The sequence below is a fragment of the Hirundo rustica genome, chromosome 13, assembly GCF_015227805.2.
Source record: "Hirundo rustica isolate bHirRus1 chromosome 13, bHirRus1.pri.v3, whole genome shotgun sequence".
NCBI classification, from domain to species: domain Eukaryota; kingdom Metazoa; phylum Chordata; class Aves; order Passeriformes; family Hirundinidae; genus Hirundo; species Hirundo rustica.
In genome coordinates, this window is record NC_053462.1 from 19,940,042 (window position 1) to 19,963,052 (window position 23,011).

Consider the following 23,011-nt stretch of genomic DNA (forward strand, 5'->3'; position numbering starts at 1 on the left):
CCCAGACACACCCTACACTTGGTGTCAGCGGCCGCGTTCCCCCGAGGCTGAGCCGTCTGCCCTGGGGTGGTTCTGGCCGTGGCACCGCTCCGTCCCGCACAGGGCAGTGTGCCTGCTACCCCTGCCACCCACCGTCTTCCCCCCACTACCAGCCAGCCTTGGGGCAGGACGGGGCCACAGCCTCGGCCAGCCCCGACCCTTCCTCAGCATGGCAGGGCCGCAGACCCCCACGTGCTGCCCTCAGTGCCAAAATGCTGGAGTGCAGGGCCCCCCGAGGCTGGCAGGGCAGAGCTGAGGGGTCTGGCTGCCCCCTGTGCCCACACTGTAAAGCTGTGCCAGACCGTGCCATGGCTGGGGAGATATTTAATGGCACCACACTGTTATGGGGTACATGAATCAGGGCAGGACAGACACACCCCCACACACCCCCCACCCTGACACTGCTCTGATACAAAGGCTTTAAAAACACTCCTAAGAAAACTTTAGAAAAAATATTCAACTGTTCCTGAGCTGTGCTGGGGAGCTGGGGGGGCACTGGGCCCTTCCCAGCCCCATCCATGCCAGAGATGGGGAGGCTGTTCTCTATCTCTTGCCCAGAGCCTTGTCCAGGTTGTTCTTGATGGCATCGAGGAAGTCGGTAGTGTTCACAAAGTGCTCGTTCAGCTTCACACTGGGGAGACAGAGAGGGATTGGTGGGGGTCCCTGCCCGCCTCCCCCCACAGGCACCACAGCCCTGGCTCCAGGATGTGGCCCCTGCCCAACCCCATCCGTAGTGAATGGCCTCCCTGAGTCCCTGGGGACTGTCCAGAGAGGCCAGCAGCTACCTGTGGCCGCTGCGCACAGCCAGCTCCTGGTCACTTTCCTACCCTGCAGGCTCATTCCACCCGCACGGTCACCCCTGGTGCAGCTGGCTGCCCCCCTGCTCCGCCCTGAGAGCCACCCGTACTTGGCAAGGCCATGGATGCAGCCGGCAAGGTCCTTCGTCATGGTCCCGCTCTCCACGGTGTCCACACAAACCTTCTCCAGCGTCTGCGCGAACCTGGGGACGGCAGCACCGAGCTCCAGCACGGCCGGTGCCTCGGGCCCTGCCGCCGGAGCAGCCGCCGGCAGGGACCCTCACCCGGGGGTCCCCAGCCCCCCCTGCTCACTTGATGAGCTCGGGGTTACTGTCCAGCTTGCCCCGGTGCTCCAGGCCACGTGTCCAGGCGAAGATGCTGGCGATGGGGTTGGTGCTGGTGGGTCGTCCCTGCGCAGAGAGAGCGGTCAGCGTGGACAGCGCTGGCACAGGCGGCTCGCGGGCTCTGCCCGCCGGCAGAGCGTGCCCACCTTCTGGTGCTCCCGGTAGTGGCGGGTGACAGTGCCGTGGGCGGCCTCGGCCTCGATGGTCTTCCCGTCCGGACACACCAGGACTGAGGTCATCAACCCCAGGGAGCCGAACCCTGCGGTGGGACAGGGGTCAGCACGGCTCCCGGGGGTGACGACGCAGAGCCCACCACACCCTGCCCAGCCCCACCTTGGGCCAGGATGTCTGACTGGACATCCCCGTCGTAGTTCTTGCAGGCCCAGACGAAGCCGCCGGAGGATTTCAGCATCTGGGCAACCATGTCGTCGATGAGCCGGTGCTCGTACCAGATCTTCAGCTTGTCAAACTCCGTCTTGTAGTGCCTGGGAGCCCGGGCCAGGGGTCAGCCACACTCACCCCACGAGGGTCTCGCTGCCAGCGCCCCCAGGACAGCCCCCCCCAGGTCCATACTTATCAAAGATCTCCTGGAAGATGTCCTTGAAGCGCCCGTCGTAGGCCTTGAGGATGGTGTTCTTAGTGCTCAGGTACAGCGGCCACTTCTTCTGGATCGCGTACTGGAAGCAGCTGTGCGCGAAGCCAGAGATGGACTGCGAGGGAAGCGTGCAAACCTCGTGGGACCCTGTCCCTGGGCCCGGCACCTCCCCCAGGGTGGCCAGGGTGCCCCGCAGGGACCCCTCGAGCCCCACCAGTACCTCGTCCGTGTTGTACATGCCCATGCCCACGCCGCCGCCGGGGAAGTTGAACACCTCCCACTCCTTGGAGCCGCTGCCATCCTTTGGCGTGAAGACCAGCTTGAAGGTGCCAGACTTGCTCACCACAAAGTCGGTGGCTTTGTACTGTGGGGCCAGGCAGAGTCAGGCAGGGACGGAGGGAGCTGCTGGCCGGCCGCACGCCTCCGCCCCGGCGCTGGCTCACCTGGTCACCGTGGGCATGGCGGCCAATGGTGATGGGCTTGGTCCAGCCGGGCACCAGACGAGGAATGTTCTTGCAGATGATGGGCTCCCGGAACACCGTTCCCCCCAGGATGTTTCGGATGGTGCCATTGGGGCTCTTCCACATCTTCTTCAGCTTGAACTCTGTGGGGCGTGCAGGTGGGACCCCTGAATGACCCCCCAGGACCCCGGAGTGACCCCCCGGGACCCCTGAAGCACATGGCCCCTGCCAGCACCCAGCTCCACGGGCTGCTGCCAGACCCTGCTGCAAGGGGAGGGACAGCCAGCATGAGATCACGACTGGCACAGGGCAGAGGTCAGTGTGTCCCCAGTCCCGGGGCCATGGGGTCCCCACAGCACCCACGAGCCCCCAGGGTGGGGAGAGGGGCACAGCGCTGAGTGTGGTGCAGCCCCCAACCCACTGGAACCCTGAGCCGGCAGTGGGAAGGCGCTGCTGACCCCAGGGGGCTGTGCACAGACAGGAGCTCACTCCCCATGCAACGGGAGCTCGGCCCCTTGCCCCTGCCCACCTTCCACCCGGGCTTCATCAGGCGTGATGGTGGCACACTTGACAGCCACGCTGTACTTCTGGGTGGCCAGAGCTGAGTCAATGGTGACCTGGTCATCAGTCTTGTCCCGGTGTGGCAGCCCCAGGTCGAAGTATTTTAGCTGGACATCCACGTTGGGCAGGATGAGCTGAGGGGCCAGGAGGGCGTCAGAGTGAGGGGACAGTGTGAGGTGCCCGGGGAGCAGCACCACGCCACAGCCAGCCCTGGCACCCATCCCGGCCCAGCCTGGCTGCCTGCCCGAGCCAGTCCCTCTGGCCAAGATGGTTCTGCTGGCCTGGATCATCCCCCCTGCCCTGAATGGTCCTCCTGGTGTGAGACAGCTCACGCTGCCCGGCACCGCCTTACTGAAGGTCCTTCAAGTTGAGCCGATTTTACGACCTGCTTCTTGCGGACAGAGGGACAGAGGCGGGGGGGACAGACAGAGGGCAGCACAGGGATCACCCGTTCCCCCTACACCCCCCGGCCCGGCTCGTGCACACCCGCCCGCTCCTGGGCAGGACCCCATCACCTTCTCCTTAATGAAGGCCCAGATGATTCGCGTCATCTCATCCCCGTCCATCTCCACCACCGGGTTTGCCACCTTGATCCGCTTGTCAGCATCTGGAGAGCAGTGGGGGGCGTGTTAGAGGTGCACCCCTGGTCCCACAGCTCCACACCTGTGTGTGGGGCAAGGGCATCCTGTGGGGACCACACAGCTCCGTCCAGCCAGGCGTGGGTGCCACCCTGGCTGAGGGACAGGCAGAGGTCAGGGGAAAGCCCTGCTGGGGTCTGGGCCAGTTACTGGGGCCAGCACTGCAGGAATAGGGGTCAGAGTGCAATCCCCGCCACGTGAGGCGTCAGGAATGGGACACATTCCTGTCAGAGCAGCATCTGTGTGCAAGCCAGGCTGTAATACCTCGGTGAGATCAAGAACTGGACCAGAACCAGGAGCAGGTGCAGTCCCCTGGAGCCAGACTCAGGCACAAATTGGGGTGCCTGTGTGGATCCTGGATCAGGACTAAACCTCTCTGGGTGCCAACCCTGTCTGTGGATCAGGCTGTAAAACCCCACGTGGTATCCAGAGCAAGGTGACCCCCCCCATCCCCGAGTGGGACCTGTTTAGCGGGCAACAAAACTCTGAGTAGCACCAGAACCAGGAGTGAACCCTCTTGGGGGGAAAAATCCCGCGCCGGTCCGGGACCTTGAACGAATCCCCCCCACCCCAGGCTCAGATCAGGTACGAGCTGGGGTGGAAAACGCCACGTGGAACCGGGACCAAATTCCCCTGGGACCAAAGGCATCTGTGAAACCCCTCGTATAACCGCGACCAAATCCCCCGGGACCAGACCTAGCTCCAAAACCCGGCGCGGGTCCGCGAAGCCCCGCGGACCGTCAGGAAGCGTGAGTCCGGACACGATTGCAGACACCGCCCCCCAAAAGAATCCGAGCAGCCCCTCCGTGGGTCTGGAGCGCGGCCCGCCCGCGGCGTGCGCGGCCCCGAGAACACGCAGGGCTCCCCCCGCATCCCCCCGAGGTGTCCCCACTCACAGTGCCGGCGCTGCTGCTCGCCGGCGGCGGGCAGCGGGCAGCGGGGCAGGCGGAGGAGCGCCGGAGCAGCGCGGAGGTAACGGGCGGCCATGGCGTGGGCGGACGCGACGGGGCGGACGCGGGGGCGCGGTTCTCCCCGCCCCGGGGCGGGACGGAGCCCCGGCCCCCCCCCGTGGGGCCCCGCGAAAGCCTCGGAGGGGCCCGTGCGGGGTCCCGCGGAGGGGCCGGGGGTCGGGGCCGCATCCCGCCCCCATGCCAAAGCACGGGGGGGCCGCGGTCCGCAGCGGTCCCCGGTCCCACCAAAGAGATGTCGTTGCATCCCTGGGTACATCGGGGTTACGGATAAGCGGCCGAACCCCACCCGGGGTCAAACCCGCCTGTTAAAATGCGTGTGGAATGGGGACCGGGCCCGACTTGGCCCGGGACAGAATCTGCAGGACCGAGCTGTAAAACCCTGCGTGGGTTCTGGACCAAAGCCCCGGGGAATCTGACTCGGTTTCCAAACCCCACAGGGATCATGGGCCAAACTCTCCCAGAACGTGATCCGGTTGTAAACCCCCTTGTGGAACAGAGAATAAATCCCCTTGGGACCACACCTAACTGCAAAACCCTGCACGGGGCTAGGGATGAAACCTGGGGGTCAGACACAGGTTTAAAATCCCTCATGGAACTGGGAATGCCCCCACGCCCCCGGGACCAGACCCATTTGCAAAACCCCTTGTGGAACCCGCATCAGACATCCCCGGGATCAAACCCAGCTGTAAAAACCCTCATAGGGCTGGGACCAAACCCCACTGCAAAAACCCCGTGTGAAATGGGGGGGGGCACAGTGGGGCGGGGGACACGCAGGCATAGCCTGACCCTACATGGAAGCCGGCGTCCCTGCTCATGGCTGGCGCGTGACTCGGCAGCTGGATCCAGCAGGACAAGGGCAACTGCCACTGTTCCACCAGGGACCTTCACCTCGCCTGGCCCCCGCGCAGGCAGGAGGAGGAGGACGGCGAGGACCACAGTGATGGTGACAGCGACACCAATGGGGATGATGCACACCAGGGGCACCCCGAGAAGGTGCATGGAATGTGCCAGGGTTGCCAGGAGGCCGCTCGGGCTGGAAATTTGTTGTCCTGCCGTCCCAGCCAAGCCGACGGCTTTTTTTAGCCACATGGGACGGGCAGAGCTTGCTCCAGGAGGAAAAACAGCCCTGGAGCTGGCAGCCCCCAGCGGAGGGGCCGGAGGAGCTGCGGCGGTTGTTGACGTCTGCCTGGCTTTAACATTAACCAGAGCGGGAGCCGCGGGACCGCGGTGGCGGGGGGGGGTCAGCAGCGGTCCGGGGTCCTGGGTGTCCCTGCTCCCACCGCCCAGCCCGTGCTGCCAGCAGCCCTGCGGCCACACGCCAGCTCTGCTCAGGGGCTGTCCCCCCCGGCCGCCCTTGCCCCGGCCCGTGGTTGGAGCCGCCCAGTGACCGCAGCGCTGGCCGGACGAGGTCAGGCCAGTGCAGCAGCAGTCCCCCCGCGAGGAAAGGACGAGAGCGGCCATGTGGCACAGGCCCAAGGAAGGCCCCAGACAAAGGCACCGCCCGTTCATCCCGGGCCGCAGAGCAGCCACCCTCCCTGCTGTGCCACTCCAGTGTCCCCAGCGTGGCCGCCCTGGGGACACGAGAGCGCTGGCAGGGCTGGCCGTGGGGCCGGGAGCTTGGGGAGCGACGGGTCCCACAGGTTTGGGAGCCAGCCAGAGCGTGAACAAGGACATGGTGTGTGCTCCCTGCTGCCTGCAGGCAGCCCTGTGCCCGCTGAGGGGGCACCGAGGGGCTCGCAGGGGCAGCATTTCCTTGTGCTGCCCACAAATGCAGGAACCCCAGCACCTCCCAGAGCTGCTGGCCCGCAGGCTGGAGTGGGGGCTGTGTCCCCCTTCGGCAACCATCCGACCTCCTGGGGCTGCCAGCACGGCCCTGCCTGGGACCTCTCTGGGGAGTCCTGCCTGCCCGGCACAGGCAGCGTTCCAGTGCCCGTGAGCCCACAGCTCTGGGTGCTGCTGACACCAGCTGCCAGCCCCCAGCTGCGTGGGGCACACCCGTGGCCGTGGTACCCCTGAACCCCGCAGAGCCACAGGTCGCCGTGAGGTGCCCAGACCCATGAATTACCCCAAAACTCCCTGAGCTGGCTATCACCACGAGCATCTCATCATGATGCCTGGAGCCGTGTGTACAGGCATCGGGTGTCCCCATACACACCCCGCTACCAGGGACCCCCAGGAAGGGCCCCCAGTGGGTGCTGCCCCCCACATCGGGCTCCCCAATAGCCCCACGGTGCTGGAAGCCCCTCAGAGCGCTGGGGCTGAAACGCGCAGTCCTGGGCACGCCAGAACGACCCCTCCAGGGCCGGTGCCTCTCAGAAACGAGGGCGGGCAGAGACGGGCGCCTCCAGAAGTGGGGATGACTGCCCGGCCAGCAGCAGCCGCCCCCCGGCCCTTGCTCCCGCGGGGCCCCCCGCGCGGTGGCGGGGCCGGGCGAGGCGGGGCGGAGAGGGGCGGGCCGGCCCTTTGTTGTGCTGCGGGCGGAGCCCCCCGGAGCCGCCCCCGCACCGCCCCGCACCGCCGGCGAGCGGGGGGGGGGAAACACCCCGGAGCCGCCCCCGGTGCCTGCGGCTCCCGCCGCGCCTCGGAGCCGCCGAGCGGGTGAGCAGCGGGGGGGAGCACCGGGCGCGGGGTGCGTGTGAGAGGAGCGAGGGTGCGAGGGGAGCGCGCACGGGCGGTGTGCGCGTGCACGTGCGCGGAGGTCCCCGAGGGACGTGTGCGCGGGGGCGTGCGGCGGGGCTGGGAGCGCGTGTGAGTGTGAGCGTGCGTGCGTGCGACAGTGCGTGTGTGACAGTGCGTGTGCACCCGGGTGTGCCTGTGCGAGTCTGAGCTGGTGAGTGTGCATGTGCAAGTGTGCGGGGTGTGTGTTGTGTGCGGGGCGTGTGTGGTGTGTGTGTATGATGTGTGTTTAGTGTGTATATGATGCGTGTGTGGTGTGTGTACGATGTGTGTGTGGTGTGTGTATGATGTGTGTATGGTGTGTATATGATGCGTGTGACAGTGTGTGTGTGGTTTGTGTGTATGATGTGTGTGGTGTGTGTGGTGTGTGTGTGATGCGTGTGACAGTGTGTGTGTGGTGTGTGTGTGGTGTGTGTGGTGTGTGTGGTGTGTGTGGTGTGTGTGTGATGCGTGTGACAGTGTGTGTGTGGTGTGTGCGTGGTGTGTGTATGATGTGTGTGGTGTGTGTGTTGTGTGTGGTGTGTGTGTGGTGTGTGTGTGATGTGTGTGGTGTGTGTGGTGTGTGTGTGATGTGTGTGACGGTGTGTGTGTGGTGTGTGTGGTGTGTGTGTGATGCGTGTGACAGTGTGTGTGTGGTGTGTGTGTTGTGTGTGGTGTGTGTGTATGTGCAGGGTGCAGGCACACCCGGGGCCGTTCCCACAGCCCGTTCCCAGGCGTGTTTGCCGCCCAGGGCGTGAACACCCCGTGACCTCTCTGCGTGTGTTTACATGTGCCGGGTGTGCGCGCACCAGCCGAGGGTACGGTGCTCGGGACGGGCGTCACAGCTGCTCACGGGGAGGCACGTTAGTGCACGCTCAGGGCTCGGACACGCTTGTGTGCAGCGTGTCCCACGTGTGTGATGTGCCCTGGACACCTGCGGGGTGCACACGTGCTGTGTGTCCCAGACATGTGGCCACAGCACCTACCTGGTGCCCAGGCAGCCCCTGGTCTTGGGGCGCAGGGAGGGTCGGGGTCCCACGAGCTTTTGGGTCATCCCTCAGGCCCTAGTGCCTGCCCCGGCTGGGCCTGGGGCTGCCTGGGGACTGGCACCCCCTCTGACCCCAAGGAGCACCGGGGCAAGGGTAGCAAGTCTGCCACAGGACCAAGGGTGCTGTGAGGCTGAGGAGACCAGTGCTGGTTTGGGCTCTGCAGAGTCAGGACTGGCTGGGAAATCCCTGAGCCTGGATCCTCCATTCCTGCACTCCAGGGGTGCTCACTGCCTGGGGTCCTGCTGGCCATTCCCTGCCCTGGGCCAGGGCTGCCCAGCAAGGAGTGGGGGCTCAGGGCAGCACCCCGTGTATCCTGCAGCTCCCCGGGCAGGTGCTGGGATTCTCAGGGGACAGGTGGACTTTGGGGAATACCCTGTGGTCCCCAGAACTGACTCTGCCATCGTGCAGGCGTGATGGGAGCATGGAGACAGGAGGGTGTTGCGGTGTACCCAGCGCCCTGGGTGCAGGTGCCCCGCAGCGCCCTGCCAGGGCGAAGGGGGTGCAGTGTGGGGCTGGCTGTGTGCCACCATCTGCCAGCACCCCAGCCAGGAGGTCCCAGCAGCAGGGTCTGAGCTCACGGTGGGCCGGAGAGGCAGGGGTCAGCCCAGGGGGGCTCAGGTAGGGTGTCACAGTTGGGGATGCCCCGGGGCCCCGTGGGTATCCCTGTCAGCCTGTCGGGCCAGAAGCTGCCCCAGCCCCTCGTCCTGCTTGAGGCCCATCCCCGGAGGCTGTCAGGACGCAGCAAAGGGGAGCCGCGTGCCCGCGCCCCGCTCCAGCTGCGGCCGGGTACCCCCGACCCAGCGAGCCCCGCGATGTGCGGGCAGCCGGCGCTGAGCAGCTGGGGCTGGAGCATCTGTGCCACCGTGCAGGGCCCGCAGCCGCGCACTGCAGGTGTGCATGCACGCGTGCTCACACGCTCCGCGTGTGCACGGCTGAGAGGAGGGACCGCCGGCTGCCGTCTGGCAGCTCCCGGCAGCCAGCCGAGCCGGGGGCGTGCGTGTGAGCCCCGGAAGGTGGGGAGAGCCCGGGCGTGTGGGCTGTGTGCGAGCCGGGCGCGGGTCCCCGAGCAGGGGCCGTGCCCGTGCTGCCAGCCGCGCTGGGCCGGGCTGCAGAGGTGGTGGGAGCTCGTGGGCGGCAGCAGCGGGGCGCACACAGCCCCGTCCCTGCTCTCTGCAGACAGCAGCAGCGCCCGGCTCCATCACCGCCTTCCCCGGCACCCGCTGCCAGCGGGAACGGACCGGCGGGCGCTGGCGTGGGAATTTGGTGCGGAAACCACTGCCCCACCTGCCTGCTGACCCCAGGCCACAGGTTTTGGTGCTGCCCAAACACCCGGAGAGGTTTCCCCGTTGCCGGCAGTGGGCAGGGAGGGTGGCTCGGCCGCCGCGATGGTGCGTGCCAATGCCTGCAGCGGGGCGTGGGGCACGCACAGGCCTGCGCGAGTGCAGAGCGGGGCAGGGTGCTGCGGGTGCCCCCGGCGCTGCCCCGCTGGCAGCTGCGTGGGCAGGACGGAGATAAATGTGAGTTTGGCGTAAACAGCCCTGGCTGCCAGCAGCGCTGGAGTGGCGCTTAAAGGCACAGGCTCTGGCCTGGTTCTGCTGCCTGTTCCTGCCCTCTCTCCCTCCCTGCCCTGCCCTCCTTTTCCTCCCTGCCTGCCTCCTCCCTTCCCTGCCCTCCTGCTCCTGCCCTCCCTGCTCGCCCCAGAGCAGCTGCCCTCCCCGCGGGAGCTCCCGTCCTCGCTGCGTGCCATCACACCGGGGTGTTGACACAACACTACCGCGGCCCTGCACAGGTGACAGCCAGGTCCCTGGAGCCCCCCAAGATGCCGTGAGGTGTCATGGGGCAAGGGGCCACGGCTGCAGGGTGAGTGCCTGCTCCCACCCCATTCAGGGTGACACGCTTGGCCGGGTGACGTAGAGTCCTGTCAGTCTGTGCCACTTCCCGGGCAAAGGGTGCTGATAAGGCTGGGGTGGAGCTGTGGGCCTGTCCCAGGCCGGGGAAGGAACATCGGGCTCCATCAGGAACAGCGGGAGCTGTGGGACAGGAAGGGAGCAAAGTCGATTTGGGGCAGAGGGGCACACCGCAGCCCCAGCCAGTGGACATCAGGTACGGCCCGTGAGCGGGCACCGTCCAGCAGCGCCGAGCGGGCAGAGTGTGGGAGTATGGGCAAAGCTGTTCCAAGAGTGTGGGCAGAGGCATCCAAGGAGTGTGGATACAGCTGTCCCGGGAGTGTGGGGAGCATTTCTCCTGGGCAGGGGGCTCACAGTGGGTCCCACCACTGCGGTCCAGGGCTGGGACTGACCAAGAAGGACATGGGAAGCTCTGCCCCACACTGGGAGGGCAGCGCTGGGTACCCTGGCCCCAGGGGAGTTGCCGACTGCAGGGGAACGCCCGGACCCCATCCCTTTGTCCCCCGTCCCCGTTGCCATGGCGATATAAGGAGTTGTCATTAATAACAGTTGCGTGGGAGCTGGTGGCCGGGTGGGCAGTGCTCTGAGGGCTGTGGGGGCTGTGAGCCCTCCCCACAGCCCAGCCAGGGACAGAGCCCCCCAGGGCCGGGCAGAGGATGGTGCCCAGCGCTACGTGCTCGGCGGCATGGCCGCACCGGGACCCCCCGGGACGAGCGCGGGGCTGCAGGGATGTGTCGCCTGTGCCGAGTGCTACCTGTGAGGACACGGCCGAGTCCGCCCGTGGTGGGACTGGCTCAGGCACCCCGTGGTACCCCACGGCTCCCGAGGGAGGGCAGGGACCGCTGGGCTGCGCCGGCCACAGCCCCCAGCCCCAGGAGAGCGGCCGTGGGGCACAGCTGAGGGGCAAGGGGGCGGCTCTGGTAGCAGCCGTGGGGCCGAGCGGTTCCCAGGACAGTAGGACACCCCCGGGACAGCTTTTCCGGAAACAGCAAAGTACACTCCCAGGCAGCCCCTCCTGGACCACCCGCCGGGATCCCGGGCCCACCGGGATCCTGCCGCGGGGATGGAGGAGGTTGCAGGGGGTCCCCAGCTGCCGCTAGCGCCGGGAACAAAGCCCCGTCCCCTCCGGACCGTGACGGCCGCGGGGCCGGGGCGGGGGCCGGGTCCCACCGGGGCGGCGTGGGGGCGGTTCCGGCGGGGCTGGAGCCGCCCGCCTCCTCTTCCGAGCGGCCCACCCCGCCCGGGGCACCGGCGGGGCGGGGGGGCTGGAGCGGATCCCCGCGGCCGGGAACGGCTGGGTACGGCCCGGGGACGGATCGGTAAAGCCGGGGCGGGGCCGGTTCGGTCCGGGCGGGGCCCCGGCCGTGGCTGCTACGCCCGGTGCCGAGCGGCGGGCGGGCAGCCCCGGGGCGGGCGGGGCGGAGCGGGCCGGCGGGGGCCGTGCCGAGCCGTACCAAGCCGCTGAGCCCCTTCTCTCCCCGCAGGTCTGCAGCGCCCGGGCGGCTTCGCGGCCGCGGCGGAGCCCCGCGGCTCGGTCCGGGATGGCGGCGCGGCCGGTGCTGCCGGTCCTGGCGGCGCTGCTGCTCTCGGCGGCTCCGGAGCCTGTCCCGCGGGTCAGCCTGCCCTACGGTGAGTGTCCGCTGACCTTCGGTGGGTGAGGGTCCGCCGGCACCGGGGAAGGGAGTCAGCCCCCGCCGAGGGCTCCGGCTGGCGTCTCCCCCGGGGCGGCGGCGCGTCCCGCGTCCCCCCCGGGGGGAAACGCCGTGTGACATCCCCGCCAGCTCCCCAGGACAAGAGGAACCCTCTGGCAGCTGGACGCGGAGCGAAGGCTGGGGCAGAGCCCCGGGGATGCTGCGGGGTGTAGGGACACGCACCCACCACCGTGTCCAGACCCGCACCGAGGGCGGGGTGTCCGGGGCACCCACGGGACTCGTGGCCCCGCAAGCAGGGCAGTGGTGGCGGCCGCGCTCTGTACAAGGTGGGGTGGGCTGAGCCGGCCGAGGGACTCTGCCCGTCGGCTCCCTCTCTGCTCGCTATGGCCCTGGGGTGGGGGACATGCCACATCCCTTTACTGTGCAGTGCTCAGCTCCGGACAGCTCGGAGCCCCGCTGCAGGCGCTTGTCAGCTGCACGGCCTCGGAGTGCTGGGGGCTGCGCTGGGGAGAGGCCAGGGAAGGACATCTGGGAGGGCGCTAGGCCAGGCAGAACTGTAACAAGTGGGAGGCCTGGTTGCAGCCCCCTCCTGCCCTGCAGAGCCCCCAGCAGCTGGCACAGTCTGGGCGAACCGTGGGCATGCTCTTTGGGCTCAGCCCTGGCAGCTGTGCCGTGCGGGGGAGCCACCCAGAGCTGTGCTGCCAGAAGGTGGCCGGATCCAGCTGCTGCCGGCCAGCAGAGCCCATCCCGTCCTGTGCTGGCCGGCCTGGGAGGGTGCCGTGGTTTGGGCAGCTGCGAGCGCTCCCTGGCTCAGCACGCTGCAGCTCACTGGTGTAGATGTGGCCGTGCCACATGCTCCCATGACCGCTGGCCACGGCCGTGGTGGCTCCAGCAGATGTGGGACCTGCTGAGCTGGACAGGAGGCTGGGACACAGTGAGACAGCCAGCTCGGCATCGTGCCACGCTGTGCTGTGCCGTGTTGAGCCACGCTGCCTGCACAGACCGGTTCTGCCCTGCGCTCTGCACACCTGTAAGGCTGTGGGAGCTGTGGGGCTGCAGCCACGGGCAGTGCCTGGGGATCCCAGCCCGGACCCCGGCGATGCAGGAGGAGCTGGGCAGGGAGCATGGACCGGTGGCCGGTGTGTGCCCGGTGGTGGCTCCCATGGAGCGTGGCCACGTGGGGCTGCGGTCGGTGGGAGGGAGGAGCTGGGAGCTGCTCCCCTGGGAGCACTGGATGTGCCTGCAGCAGGTTTGTCTGGAAGAAGCAGGTCTTGTCCTGACAGGTCCTTGGCAGCCACACCAGCAGCTAGCTCCCTGTGCCGGCACAGCTCTGCAAGGCACAGGGGCCCCGCTGCCCCTCCGCTGCCGTGCCCACCACGGTGGCATCACCCCGCCACTGGGGTACAGGTCCCTCACAGGCAGAGGCCCTGGGGCATCAGCTTCCTCCTCTCTGCACCACTGTGGGAGAGCTGGGCTGGTGCTGGGGCCAGCCGAGCCCCCCAGAATGGGGGAGACGCTGCCCCATGGGGCACCTGGGGTTTGTGGAGCAATGGGAGGTGAGAGCCGCGGGGTCCCACCCCACAGCACCATTGCCCCACAGCTCCCTGATCCCTCACACCGACTCTTGCCAGGCAGGGCCTGGCAGGAGCTCTGGGGTTATCCTGGTGGGACTCTGGGCGCAGGCTGGGGGTTGGGGGAGGTCAGGGATTCCCCAGAGTGTCAGGGGTCAGGGAGTTGGCAGCATGAGTCAGCCCGACGTGTCCCGCTCACACAGCCAGGCCCATCTGATTCAGAGCGGCAGGAGGAGAGGAAGGGCTTCCGGGGCCAGGCCACCCACGCGGGACTGGACGGAACAGGATGGAATGGGACGGGATGGGACGGGCACTCCCTGACCCAGCATGGCCACTGGCCCGTGTCCAGCACGGGCTGAGCCCCACGGGCCAGTGTGGACAGCACAGGGCTGAGCCCCACATCCAGCACCCGCAGCATGGGGCTGAGCCCCGCGGGCTGGGGCAGGAAGATACTCCCAGCACTCATCTCCCTCTGCTGTGAGGTTGGGGTCCCTGTGGCGCTGGGCTGGGCTCAGCCTCCCGTGCGGCAGGGCTGGGCTCTTAGGCTGGACATGGCCTGGCAGCTGCCCCGGTGCTGGGCAGGGCTGTTGTGGCATCCTCAGGGCCAGGACACGGCCGTGCCTGGTGGGTGTCCTTGGGCGCTATCGCGGTCCTGCGCAGCTCACTGCAGTGTGTGGTGTCTGGCAGCGTGGGCAGAGCCGGGTCTGGCCCCGGCTGCTCCGGGTGGGTGGCATGGCCGAGGTTCTGGGCAGAGGGGCTGGGAGCAGCCGTGGTGCAGGGCCCTGGGGGTCAGGTGCCAGCACGAGGCTGATGCCTGTCACTCTTGCCCCACAGACTCAGCCGAGAGAGTAGTGTGGCGCTTTGAGGCACCCGGCGTGTCCAACTACACGGCCCTCCTGCTGAGCCCGGACGGTGGGACCCTCTACCTGGGGGCACGAGAGCTGCTCCTCACCCTCAACACCAGCAACTTTCAGCCCAGCTCCCCAGTTCATAGGGTGAGCCCAGGGATGGGCTGGGCGGCTCTTGGGGAGGGAGGGGGCACACAACTAGCTGGAGTGCAGGGGTTCCCCTCCCCACCAGCATTTGGGTCTGTGTGAAGCATCACACGTTCAGAATCAACTGCCCCAAAGCAGGAATTTGGAGGGAGGAGGTTGTGGTTGCTATGAACAAGCCCAAGGTGGGTGTGTGTGGACCAGCCAGGGACAGGGTGGGCTCCCAGTGACTGTCACTTCTCCACAGCTGCAGTGGAGTGCAGATGAGGAGAAGAAGAGGCAGTGTGTGTTCAAGGGCAAGGACCCCCAGGTGAGCCCCATTGCCAGCAGGCATCGGGGGCTGTGGTGGGTGTGGGCAGTGCCCTGTGCAGGGCGGGTGTGAGACAGCTGAGCTAAGGGCTGCCTTGCGTCCTCTGACCCCCACAGAGGGACTGTCACAACTACATCAAGCTGCTGCTGCAGCTGAACAGCACCCACCTGTACACCTGTGGGACCTGCGCCTTTAGCCCAGCCTGCGCCTACATCGTGAGTACAGGAACAGGATCCCCCGCAGGTCCCCCCATGCCATCAGGGCCCTGCAGTGGGGTCCTTGGCACTGGGGTGCGTGCTGCTGGCTCACAGCCTCATCCTGCTGCAGAACGTGCAGCACTTCAGCCTGGAGCGGGACGCGTCGGGGAAGGTGGTGTTGGAGGACGGGAAGGGACGCTGCCCCTTTGACCCTGAGTACCGCTCCACAGCTGTCATGGTCGGTAAGGCACGACACCCCGGGACCCTCGCGCTTCCTCCCTGCACTGCCTCGGGACTCTTGCCCTCCCTGTGCCACCCTGGAGCCCTCAGCCTCCCTGCGGTGCCCTGGGACCTTTGCCCTCCTCCCTGTGCCTCCCCCTCGCTGCGTCTGTCCGGCCAAGCCGAGGCAAGGCCCGGCTATCACAGACCCCAGCAGGAAGCAGGGCCGTGCTGGTGGCGGGTCCCAGCAGGAACATGTCTTTGGCAGACGGCGAGCTCTACGCCGGGACTGTCAGCAACTTCCAGGGCAACGAGCCGACCATCTCCCGCAGCCAGGAGAGCCGCATCGCCCTCAAGACCGAGAACTCCCTCAACTGGCTGCAAGGTGAGTGCTGGGACTGGCGCGGCGGCTCGGGGTCCCTCTCCCCCTCAGTGTGGGAGGCAAGGGATGGGGCCAGTAGTGCTGAGGGTGCTTGTGCCCCCAGACCCAGCGTTTGTGGGCTCAGCCTACCTGCGGGAGAGCCTCCCTGCCGGCAACCCTGAGGGCGACGATGACAAGGTCTACTTCTTCTTCAGTGAGACCGGGAAGGAGTTTGACTATTTTGAGAACACCATCGTTTCCCGCATCGCACGTGTGTGCAAGGTGGGCATAAGGCAGCAGGGGCACGTGGGGGCTGGGGTGGTCACCTGAGGGGTGACTCACTGCTGGGGTGAGGGGGTGTGGGACCATCCTGCATATCTCCAAGCCTTGGTGCCTGGACCCCCGCTCCGTTCGCTCAGCACGCGGGGCTCCCTGTGGCATGGCACCCTGACCCGCTGTGCCGTGCAGGGGGACCAGGGCGGGGAGCGCGTGCTGCAGCGGCGCTGGACAACCTTCCTCAAGGCACAGCTGCTCTGCTCACATCCTGAGGATGGGTTCCCCTTCAACGTGCTGCAGGACATCTTTGTGCTCACCCCGGGCGAGCTGCGCTGGAGGGAGACGCTCTTCTACGGCGTCTTCACCTCGCAGTGGTGAGTGGTGGGGAGCCAGGGCAGCACGGGAGGCTCGGCAGAGCCAGGTCCTGATCCTGCCGTGGGCTCTGCCTCTCCTCACCAGGAACAAGGGTGGACTGGGCAGCTCGGCCGTCTGCGCCTTCCCCATGCGCAGCGTGCAGCGTGCCTTCGGCGGGCTCTACAAGGAGGTGAACCGCGAAACGCAGCAGTGGTACACGGACACCAGCCCCGTGCCAGAGCCCCGGCCAGGCATGGTAGGCGGCCCCTTGGCACCTGCCCGAGCACAGGATGCAGCACCGCCCCGTTGCTCTGCTGGTCTGCCACATGGAACCCGCCGACCTCCCCAAGCGCTTCTGAGCCCCTTCCTTTCCCTGCAGTGCATCACCAGCCACACGCGGCACATGAAGATCAATTCATCGCTGCAGATGCCGGATCGGGTGCTGAACTTCATCAAGGACCACTTCCTGATGGACAGCCCGGTGCGCAGCCAGCCGCTGCTGCTGCAGAGCCACCGGCGCTACCAGCGGATCGGCGTGCACCGCGCGCAGGCCCTGCGCGGCACCTACGACGTCCTCTTCCTGGGCACGGGTGGGCGCAGGCTGTGAGCTCTGGTGGGGCAGGGCGTGCGCCACGTGCCCCGGCCCTGTTCAGCACGGCCCCTCTCTTTGCAGATGACGGGCGGCTGCACAAGGCTGTGCGGGTGAACCGCGGTGTGCACATCATTGAGGAGATCCGCCTCTTCCCTGACGGGCAGCCTATTCTCCAGCTGCTGCTGGACCAGGACAAGGCAGGAGCCTGGGCAACAGGGGCACTGGGGGCTCAGCCTGCTTGGGGCAGGTCCTGTTTGTGGGCTGGGGAACAGAGACCTGGGAAGGCAGCGGCGTGCAGGAGCCCACCCCACTGACCCCAGCGTGTCCCTTCCCGCAGGGCCTTGTCTACGCAGCCACCTACACGGCGGTGGCCCAGGTGCCCTTTGCCAACTGCAGCCTGTACCGCAGCTGTGGAGAATGCGTGCTGGCACGGGACCCCTTCTGCGCCTGGAGCCGGGGTGCCTGCCGCAGGGTCACCGCACATTCCCCTGCACACCCACAGTAAGTGCTGCACCCTCTGCCATCCCCCTACACCCCACGGCACCCCACTGCCCTGCCCTCTCTCTGTTCCCAGGCTCTGGGCACAGGACATCGAGGATGCTGACACGGAGCGGCTCTGCCAGCTGGCCAATGCCTCCCAGCCCCGTCCCCGCATCCTCCTGCCCTCAGGTGAGCTCCCTCTGGTGCTGCTGTGTGAGCGCGTGTCCCAGGGGCTCCCACACGTCCCAGACTCCTGCTCCGCCATGCTCCCATTGGCCCCCTGCCCACAGCTGGGGTCCCCTCCCTGATGTTCCCGTGGGTTGTCTCTGCAGGCCCGTGCCAGCAGATCCAGCTGCCTCCCAACGCAGTGCAGCCGCTGCCGTGCCGGCCGCTCTCCAACCTGGCCTCGCGGAGCTGGCTGCACAACGGGGCGCCCGTCAACGCCTCCTACCTGGTGCTGCCCGACGGGGCCCTCATTCTGGTGGGCAGCCCAGAGCGCGCGGGCACCTACGAGTGCTGGTCGCTGGAGGAGGGCTTCCGCAAGCTGATGGCCAGCTACTGCGTGGGCGTGCAAGAGCCAGCCCTCGGGCCGGCAAACTCCGGCAGGAAGGTGGCTGCTGGCCACGACACCCTGGAGACGGTCAGCACATCCCGCAGCACCTCGGCGGCGGGCAGCGCCGCAGCACGGCTGGACGGCAAGACCTACTGGACAGAGTTCCTGGTGATGTGCGTGCTCTTTGCTGCTGCCGTCGTCGTGCTGGCCTTCTTCGTCCTGCACCGGCACCGTGACGGCATGAAGGCCTTGCTGGAGCCCGGTGACCCTAGCAGGCACCAGAAGCCGCCCCGCAAGCCAGTGGAGAGCCTGCCCCTGAACGGCAGCAACCTGCCCAGTGCACCTCCTGAGCACAAGGGCTACCAGGCCCTGCAGGACAACTACATCGTCAGCACCCCCGTGCACGAGCCCCCAGGACCCCCACGCGCCTTCTCTGAGTCAGAGAAGAGGCCTCTCCACGTCCGCGACAGCTTCGTGGAGGTGTCTCCCGCCTGCCAAAGACCCCGGGTGCGCCTGGGCTCCGAGATCCAGGACTCGGTGGTGTGACGGGGATGAGAGCCAAACCCTTGCCCGCCACCGCCTCTGCTCTGCTGAGCCTCTCCGGACCGTGCACCGCTGCCAGGGTCCGCGTTGTCTGTGTGTGCATGCCCGGAGCCTGGCACCCGCGCTCCGCGGCAGCGCCCACCAGCCAGTGGGGTTTAGACCCTCGCGGGCTCCCTGGGCGTCACCTCGGTACCTGTGGGTGCGAGGGGTGCCACACGCCCTCCAGGGACCCGCAGGACGGTTCCAGCCCAGCGTCCCCGCTGCAGGGATCGACGCGGTTCCTGGCTCAGGCTGCTGGTGCGGCCCCGGCTCTGCCAGGCCCCGGCCCCCTCTATGCAGAGGGCAGGAGGGGGCGGCCGCAGACCCCTCGTGCCCCAGCTCACTGTGACGTCCCCTGTGGGACCCAGGGCCACGCGCGCGGCTGGGCGGTGCCAGCCCCGCGGCATGTGCTGTGTGTCTGTGCTCGGTTCGTTTTTAGTACGTGGAAAATGTGAATTGTGTCCGGGGAAGGGGAGCTGGGAACAGCTTCCCCTGCGCTGGGTGGGCAGGGACACCCCCACCGCCCCATGTGCGTGTGCAGAGACGTTTGTTGTTTTTATATAAAGTCCTTCAGACACGCGTGTGTGAGGCAGGGCCGAGCGCCTTCCTAGGCCAGAACCGTTTTGGTTGGTTTTATGGAGAGGAGCCATGCCTAGCTCTCTCTGCAGGCAGAGGAAGAGCTGCCCATGGCTTCAAAGGGGGCCCGGGCACTGTGCTGGCCATCAGATCTGGGGAGTCCCCTCCTCACGCGCTTGCCTGAGCACTGGGCCAGGGCACGCGGGGCCCTGCAGGGACAGTGGCATTGTGCCTGTGGAGGGACGCTGCCCGGGGCTGTGCCAGCGGTCCGTGACCTACTGGCTGTCACTTGGGCAGCCCTGGGCTGTCCTGGGGCTGTGCCTGGAGGCCCGTGCTGCAGCAGTGTGGTGCAGGCAGAGCAGGGAGTGTCTGTGGCAGGGGAATGCAGAGCAAAGCAAAGGGGTGATGCCATCCTGGCACCATGAGAAACAGCAGAAGGCAGAGGTGAGCAGGACTAAGAAATTTTGGTGCCTAGGGCTGAGAGGAGGGCAGCCCCCTTCCCAGGAGCACAGTGTTGTGCTGCATGTGGGACCCACTGCCTGCCCAGGGAGCATCAGGTCCTTGCCCCATTCCCACCTTGCTGTGGGCGCACACCCTGGACACTTTGCCAGCAGGAACCTGACTCCGTGGTGGCTGAGGGCCAGGCCTGGGACACACAGCGCTGCTTCTGAGCCCTCACACAACCGGGAAGCACCGGCAGTGCCAGGACAGGGCTGGGGGAAGTGGTGAGCTCCGCACAGACCTGGCGTGTCCAGGCAGGATTCCCCTGAGGGACCAGCACTGCCTTGCTCCCAGCTGGACCCATGCACTGAACTTCCTGCACAGCCTGTTCTGGGACATCAAAAAAGCCACTGGAGGCGTTGGCTGGTGAGCTGCCAGCAGACACAGCCCCGGGGCTGTAGGGGCTCCACGGCAGATACCGTCAGCACCGCGGGGCAGCGGGCTGGAAGGGCCAGGAGCAGGAGCCACTGTGTGAGAAACAGCCGTGCCACAGCCCTGAGAGCCGTCAGCTGCTTTGCCCCAGCAAGGGGTTTTCTGGGGCCAGCCGGACCCCAGACCCCACCCCAGCCCCGGCAGGGCCACAGGCCAGGGCAGAGCCGCTGCCTGAGCAAGGACAAAGGGCACTGGTGATCACTGCCCACACTCTGGTACCACCTGCCTGCCCAGGATTCCCCTTAGCGCCTCTGGCTGAGCGCTGAGCTCCTAGTGCTGCCCAGAAGGGTCCCAGTGTGGAGGAGGGAGGGAAGGGCTGTCGTGGAGCAGGACGTGGAACCCATCCCCTGGAGCGGCGGCTGGCACGCAAACAGAGAGGCCTGGCAGGAGCCCATGTCCCCAACACCCTCGTGGCACCCGTCCCACAGCCGGACAAAGGCGGCAAAGAGCAAGGGTGAAACCGGAGCCCTTTAATTGTGTCCTCGCAGGGACTGGGGGAGGAGAGGCCAGGGCGGCAGAGCAGCTGCTGCGCTGGAGCCAGAAGAGGGCAAAGAGGGAAGGGGGGGAGGAGGAGGAGGAGTGCAGGCTCTGAGCACAGCCGTGGTGGGACAGCTCTGCTGTGGAGTGACTGCTCAGAGAAAGCACCCCATTTGGGTTATTGCTCGCGAAAAATGATCCACATTTGGGTTATTGCTCAGAGAAATGGATCCATGTGGCAGCAGGGAGGCTCCCAGAAATACAGGAGAGGCAGGAAGAGGCTGGCAGGGGAGGCAGCTCCCTGCCAGCTGCTGGAAGGCACAATACAGGAATTGGTCCTGAGGGCAGAGAGGGGCCGTGCTGCTGCAGAGTGGCCCCAGGCAGGAGCAGCTCTTCCTCCCTCACATGCTGAGCTGCCCTTGGAATGCATAAGGATTCAAATTCTAATGCTAGGACAGCAGAGGGGCTGCAGGAGAGGCAGATTCCTGGGACCCCCTGCTGCCAAGCAGGCACCTGAGAGGCAGGCAGGAGAGTTCCTGCCCAAGGCATTGCAGCACAGCCAGGCCATTGAGGGGCCGGGCCCGTGCTCCCTGAAAGAGGAAATGGCTGAGCCCACAGAGAGCTGCAGGAACTGGAGGAGTGCTGGAGGAGCTGGAGGAGCGCTGCTGGACAGCCACGGGGTCACAGGACAATCTTGAAGGAGCTGCAAGAGATACAACAGCATCTGCACCTGCTTGCTAGGTCACACAGAGGGTTTCCAAGCACCCAGGGCTGCAGGGACCAGAATCCCCGTGCAGGAGAAGCTCTGCAGAGCCAGCCTGGCATGCAGAGCCAGCATGGGACGCAGTTCCCTCTGCCATTATGGCAGACGTGGCACAGGGCAGCCCTGCCCTCCTGCCACCACTCGCACTGCTGCAGCGCCAGCTGAGCAGGCAGGGCGATGCACCCCCAGGCAGCCTCCGGAGACCACCGCACCTGGCAAAGTCCGGGGAGCGGGAGACAACGTGCTGGAACTCAGAGAGGTTGATGGTGCCGTCCTTGTCGATGTCGGACTCCTCCAGGATCTGTGGGGGAAGGTGAACGCTGAGCTCTGTGCCTGGGGCCGTGCACTGCCCGTGCCCTGGCCTACGGGCCTCACGTTTTGGATGAGCTGCTCCATCTCTGCGCTGCTCAGCCGGGACTCCTCACCCTGCCCCGTCAGGCAGTTCACCAGTTGCTCCAGGTCCTTCCTGTCCAGAGTCCCATCATCATCAAAGTCTGTGGGGAGAGACAAGGTAGGTTTTGGCAGGGCCGCAGTGACCCCAGAGAGTCACAGGCACTGCAGCACCCTGTGCACCTCGCCGTGCCAAACCAGCTGTTCCCACAGGGAGCTCCGAAAGCCACCATCCCCGCGGGTGCTCCAAGGGCACTGCCAGCCCTCCTGAACCTCAATTCATCGCCCTGCTCCCACTTCCTTGAGGTGCAGGGATCCCAGAACGCAGCACCTGTCCCCAGCCTTACCAAAGATGCGGAAGGCATAATGGGATTTGATGTCAGAGGTGGCAGAATCGCTGAAGACACTCAGCATATCAAGGAAGTCTTCAAATGACATGCTGTCATCCCTGGTCTCTGAGGTTGAGAACACGTGGCAGATCCGGTGCTGGAAGGGGTTTGCCTGCAGACACGGGAATGGCTCAGGCAGGGCTGGGCCGTGGTGGCTCCATCAGGCACACACTGGCTGTGGCTGCTGCTCTACCACTGCTTCATCACCCCTGGCACGGTCAGACCTGCCCCTGTGTGCCTCCCGGGATGCAGCCCCGTGCAGCAGGGATGAGCAGCAGGAATCCCCAGGATCCTGCACAGCTGGGAACCTTGGGATCCTCCATGGCACAGCAGGTATCCCTGGGATCCTCAGCTGCTCGGTGGGGACAAGGAAGCTCTTTATTGGCACAGCTGAGGACAGAGCACTGGCACAGCGAGGCCGAGCTGGGTGCATGGGGCCCTAACCCGGGAGCAGCGGTGTCTGCCAAGCACCATACCCGCAGCTCAGGCAGCGTCAGGATCTGGCTCTTGGGAACCCGCGCGGAGCAGGCGTTCTCCCTCTCCTCCCTTGGCAGCAGTTCACTGAACCTCTTGTAGGCACTTTAAGAGGCAAGAAAAAGAGCGGCTCTGTGGTGCGAGCAGGGTGGCAGCAGCCCGTCTGGGCACCGGCAGTGCTTCCCAGGGCGGGGTGGCTGTTCCCACAGCTCCTGCCAACTCTGCCGGGCGGCACCGTGTCAGCCGGGGATCCCACGGCTGCTCCCGGGGCCGGGGCGAGGAGCTGCTCTCTCTGCTGCCCACCCCGGGGCTCCAGAACGCACGGCGGGCTCGGGCCGGCCCCCAGCCCTTACCCCGCTGCTCAGGGCGTCACCAGCAGCAGCCGCGGACCTTCGCCCCATCACAAGCGGCTTTCAGGGAGTGCCATCGGCACCTCCCGGCTCGGCTGGGCGTCTTGGCGGAACGGGAGCCCCGGGGCAGGGCCGGAGCCCTCCGTGCCCCGCGGGACCGGGCTGGCGCCGGGGGAACGGGGCGCCAGGGTTCGCGCCTCCATCCCGCCCCACTCACGGTATTCCGGTACTCACAGCAAGATCTCCTGCTTGCTCAGGAACGTCAGCTCCTGCGGGGACAGCGCGGGTCAGCACCGGGGGCCAAGGCCTGACCCGGGGCACCCACCCTGGGTCCCCTGGCCTCGGGGCACCTTCCGGGCCCGCCCAGGGCAGCCGGCCCCCTGCCCGGTGCCGGTACCTGGTACTCGCTCAGCAAGTCCCGAGGGATCAGACTGGCCGAGCCGCCCATGGCGCCGCTTCCTCCGCGCGTCACTCGCCCGCCGCGGCGGCAACTGCCCGCCCCG

General features: G+C 67.0%; 3 protein-coding genes across 3 annotated transcripts; 1 reads left to right on the forward strand and 2 right to left on the reverse strand.

The window, feature by feature from the left end:
* Positions 1-476: 476 nt before the first annotated feature.
* On the reverse strand, positions 477-4,447 carry IDH2 (isocitrate dehydrogenase (NADP(+)) 2). Its single transcript, XM_040077004.1, has 11 exons — positions 4,332-4,447; positions 3,313-3,404; positions 2,766-2,931; positions 2,219-2,379; positions 1,996-2,139; positions 1,754-1,890; positions 1,514-1,665; positions 1,327-1,439; positions 1,149-1,246; positions 947-1,039; positions 477-670 (listed from the first exon to the last, which is right to left on the reverse strand). Exons 1-11 carry the CDS (start codon positions 4,420-4,422, stop codon positions 583-585), a joined length of 1,335 nt encoding a protein of 444 aa, XP_039932938.1. The 5' UTR covers positions 4,423-4,447; the 3' UTR covers positions 477-582.
* Positions 4,448-11,548: 7,101 nt separating this feature from the next.
* On the forward strand, positions 11,549-18,733 carry SEMA4B (semaphorin 4B). The gene is made up of 14 exons (XM_040077791.2): positions 11,549-11,646; positions 14,075-14,235; positions 14,480-14,542; positions 14,659-14,757; positions 14,870-14,981; positions 15,227-15,343; positions 15,444-15,601; positions 15,788-15,969; positions 16,055-16,205; positions 16,329-16,539; positions 16,623-16,738; positions 16,879-17,042; positions 17,116-17,210; positions 17,354-18,733. Exons 1-14 carry the CDS (start codon positions 11,559-11,561, stop codon positions 18,118-18,120), a joined length of 2,484 nt encoding a protein of 827 aa, XP_039933725.1. The 5' UTR covers positions 11,549-11,558; the 3' UTR covers positions 18,121-18,733.
* A 1,387-nt stretch (positions 18,734-20,120) lies between these two features.
* CIB1 (calcium and integrin binding 1) lies at positions 20,121-23,002 on the reverse strand. Its single transcript, XM_040077245.1, has 7 exons — positions 22,906-23,002; positions 22,743-22,777; positions 22,161-22,263; positions 21,643-21,796; positions 21,281-21,399; positions 21,118-21,206; positions 20,121-20,845 (listed from the first exon to the last, which is right to left on the reverse strand). The coding sequence occupies exons 1-7, from the start codon at positions 22,954-22,956 to the stop codon at positions 20,824-20,826; spliced, it is 573 nt and encodes a 190-aa protein (XP_039933179.1). The 5' UTR covers positions 22,957-23,002; the 3' UTR covers positions 20,121-20,823.
* Between the last annotated feature and the right edge of the window lie 9 nt (positions 23,003-23,011).

What these genes read in the sequence shown, in the direction of transcription:
- IDH2 (XM_040077004.1), bottom strand. Translation starts at nt 4,422, where the DNA reads ATGGCCGCCCGTTACCTCCGCGCTGCTCCGGCGCTCCTCCGCCTGCCC. An exon ending in TTCCAGGAGATCTTTGATAA is followed by an intron (nt 1,666 to 1,753) that starts GTATGGACCTGG and finishes CCGGGCTCCCAG; the next exon opens with GCACTACAAGACGGAGTTTG. An exon ending in TGCATCCATGGCCTTGCCAA is followed by an intron (nt 671 to 946) that starts GTACGGGTGGCT and finishes CTGTCTCCCCAG; the next exon opens with TGTGAAGCTGAACGAGCACT.
- SEMA4B (XM_040077791.2), top strand. Translation starts at nt 11,559, where the DNA reads ATGGCGGCGCGGCCGGTGCTGCCGGTCCTGGCGGCGCTGCTGCTCTCG. An exon ending in CTCCACAGCTGTCATGGTCG is followed by an intron (nt 14,982 to 15,226) that starts GTAAGGCACGAC and finishes TGTCTTTGGCAG; the next exon opens with ACGGCGAGCTCTACGCCGGG. An exon ending in CATTCCCCTGCACACCCACA is followed by an intron (nt 17,043 to 17,115) that starts GTAAGTGCTGCA and finishes CTCTGTTCCCAG; the next exon opens with GCTCTGGGCACAGGACATCG.
- CIB1 (XM_040077245.1), bottom strand. Translation starts at nt 22,956, where the DNA reads ATGGGCGGCTCGGCCAGTCTGATCCCTCGGGACTTGCTGAGCGAGTAC. An exon ending in TGACGCTGCCTGAGCTGCGG is followed by an intron (nt 21,797 to 22,160) that starts GTATGGTGCTTG and finishes CCGTGTCTGCAG; the next exon opens with GCAAACCCCTTCCAGCACCG. An exon ending in TGGAGCAGCTCATCCAAAAC is followed by an intron (nt 21,207 to 21,280) that starts GTGAGGCCCGTA and finishes CTTCCCCCACAG; the next exon opens with ATCCTGGAGGAGTCCGACAT.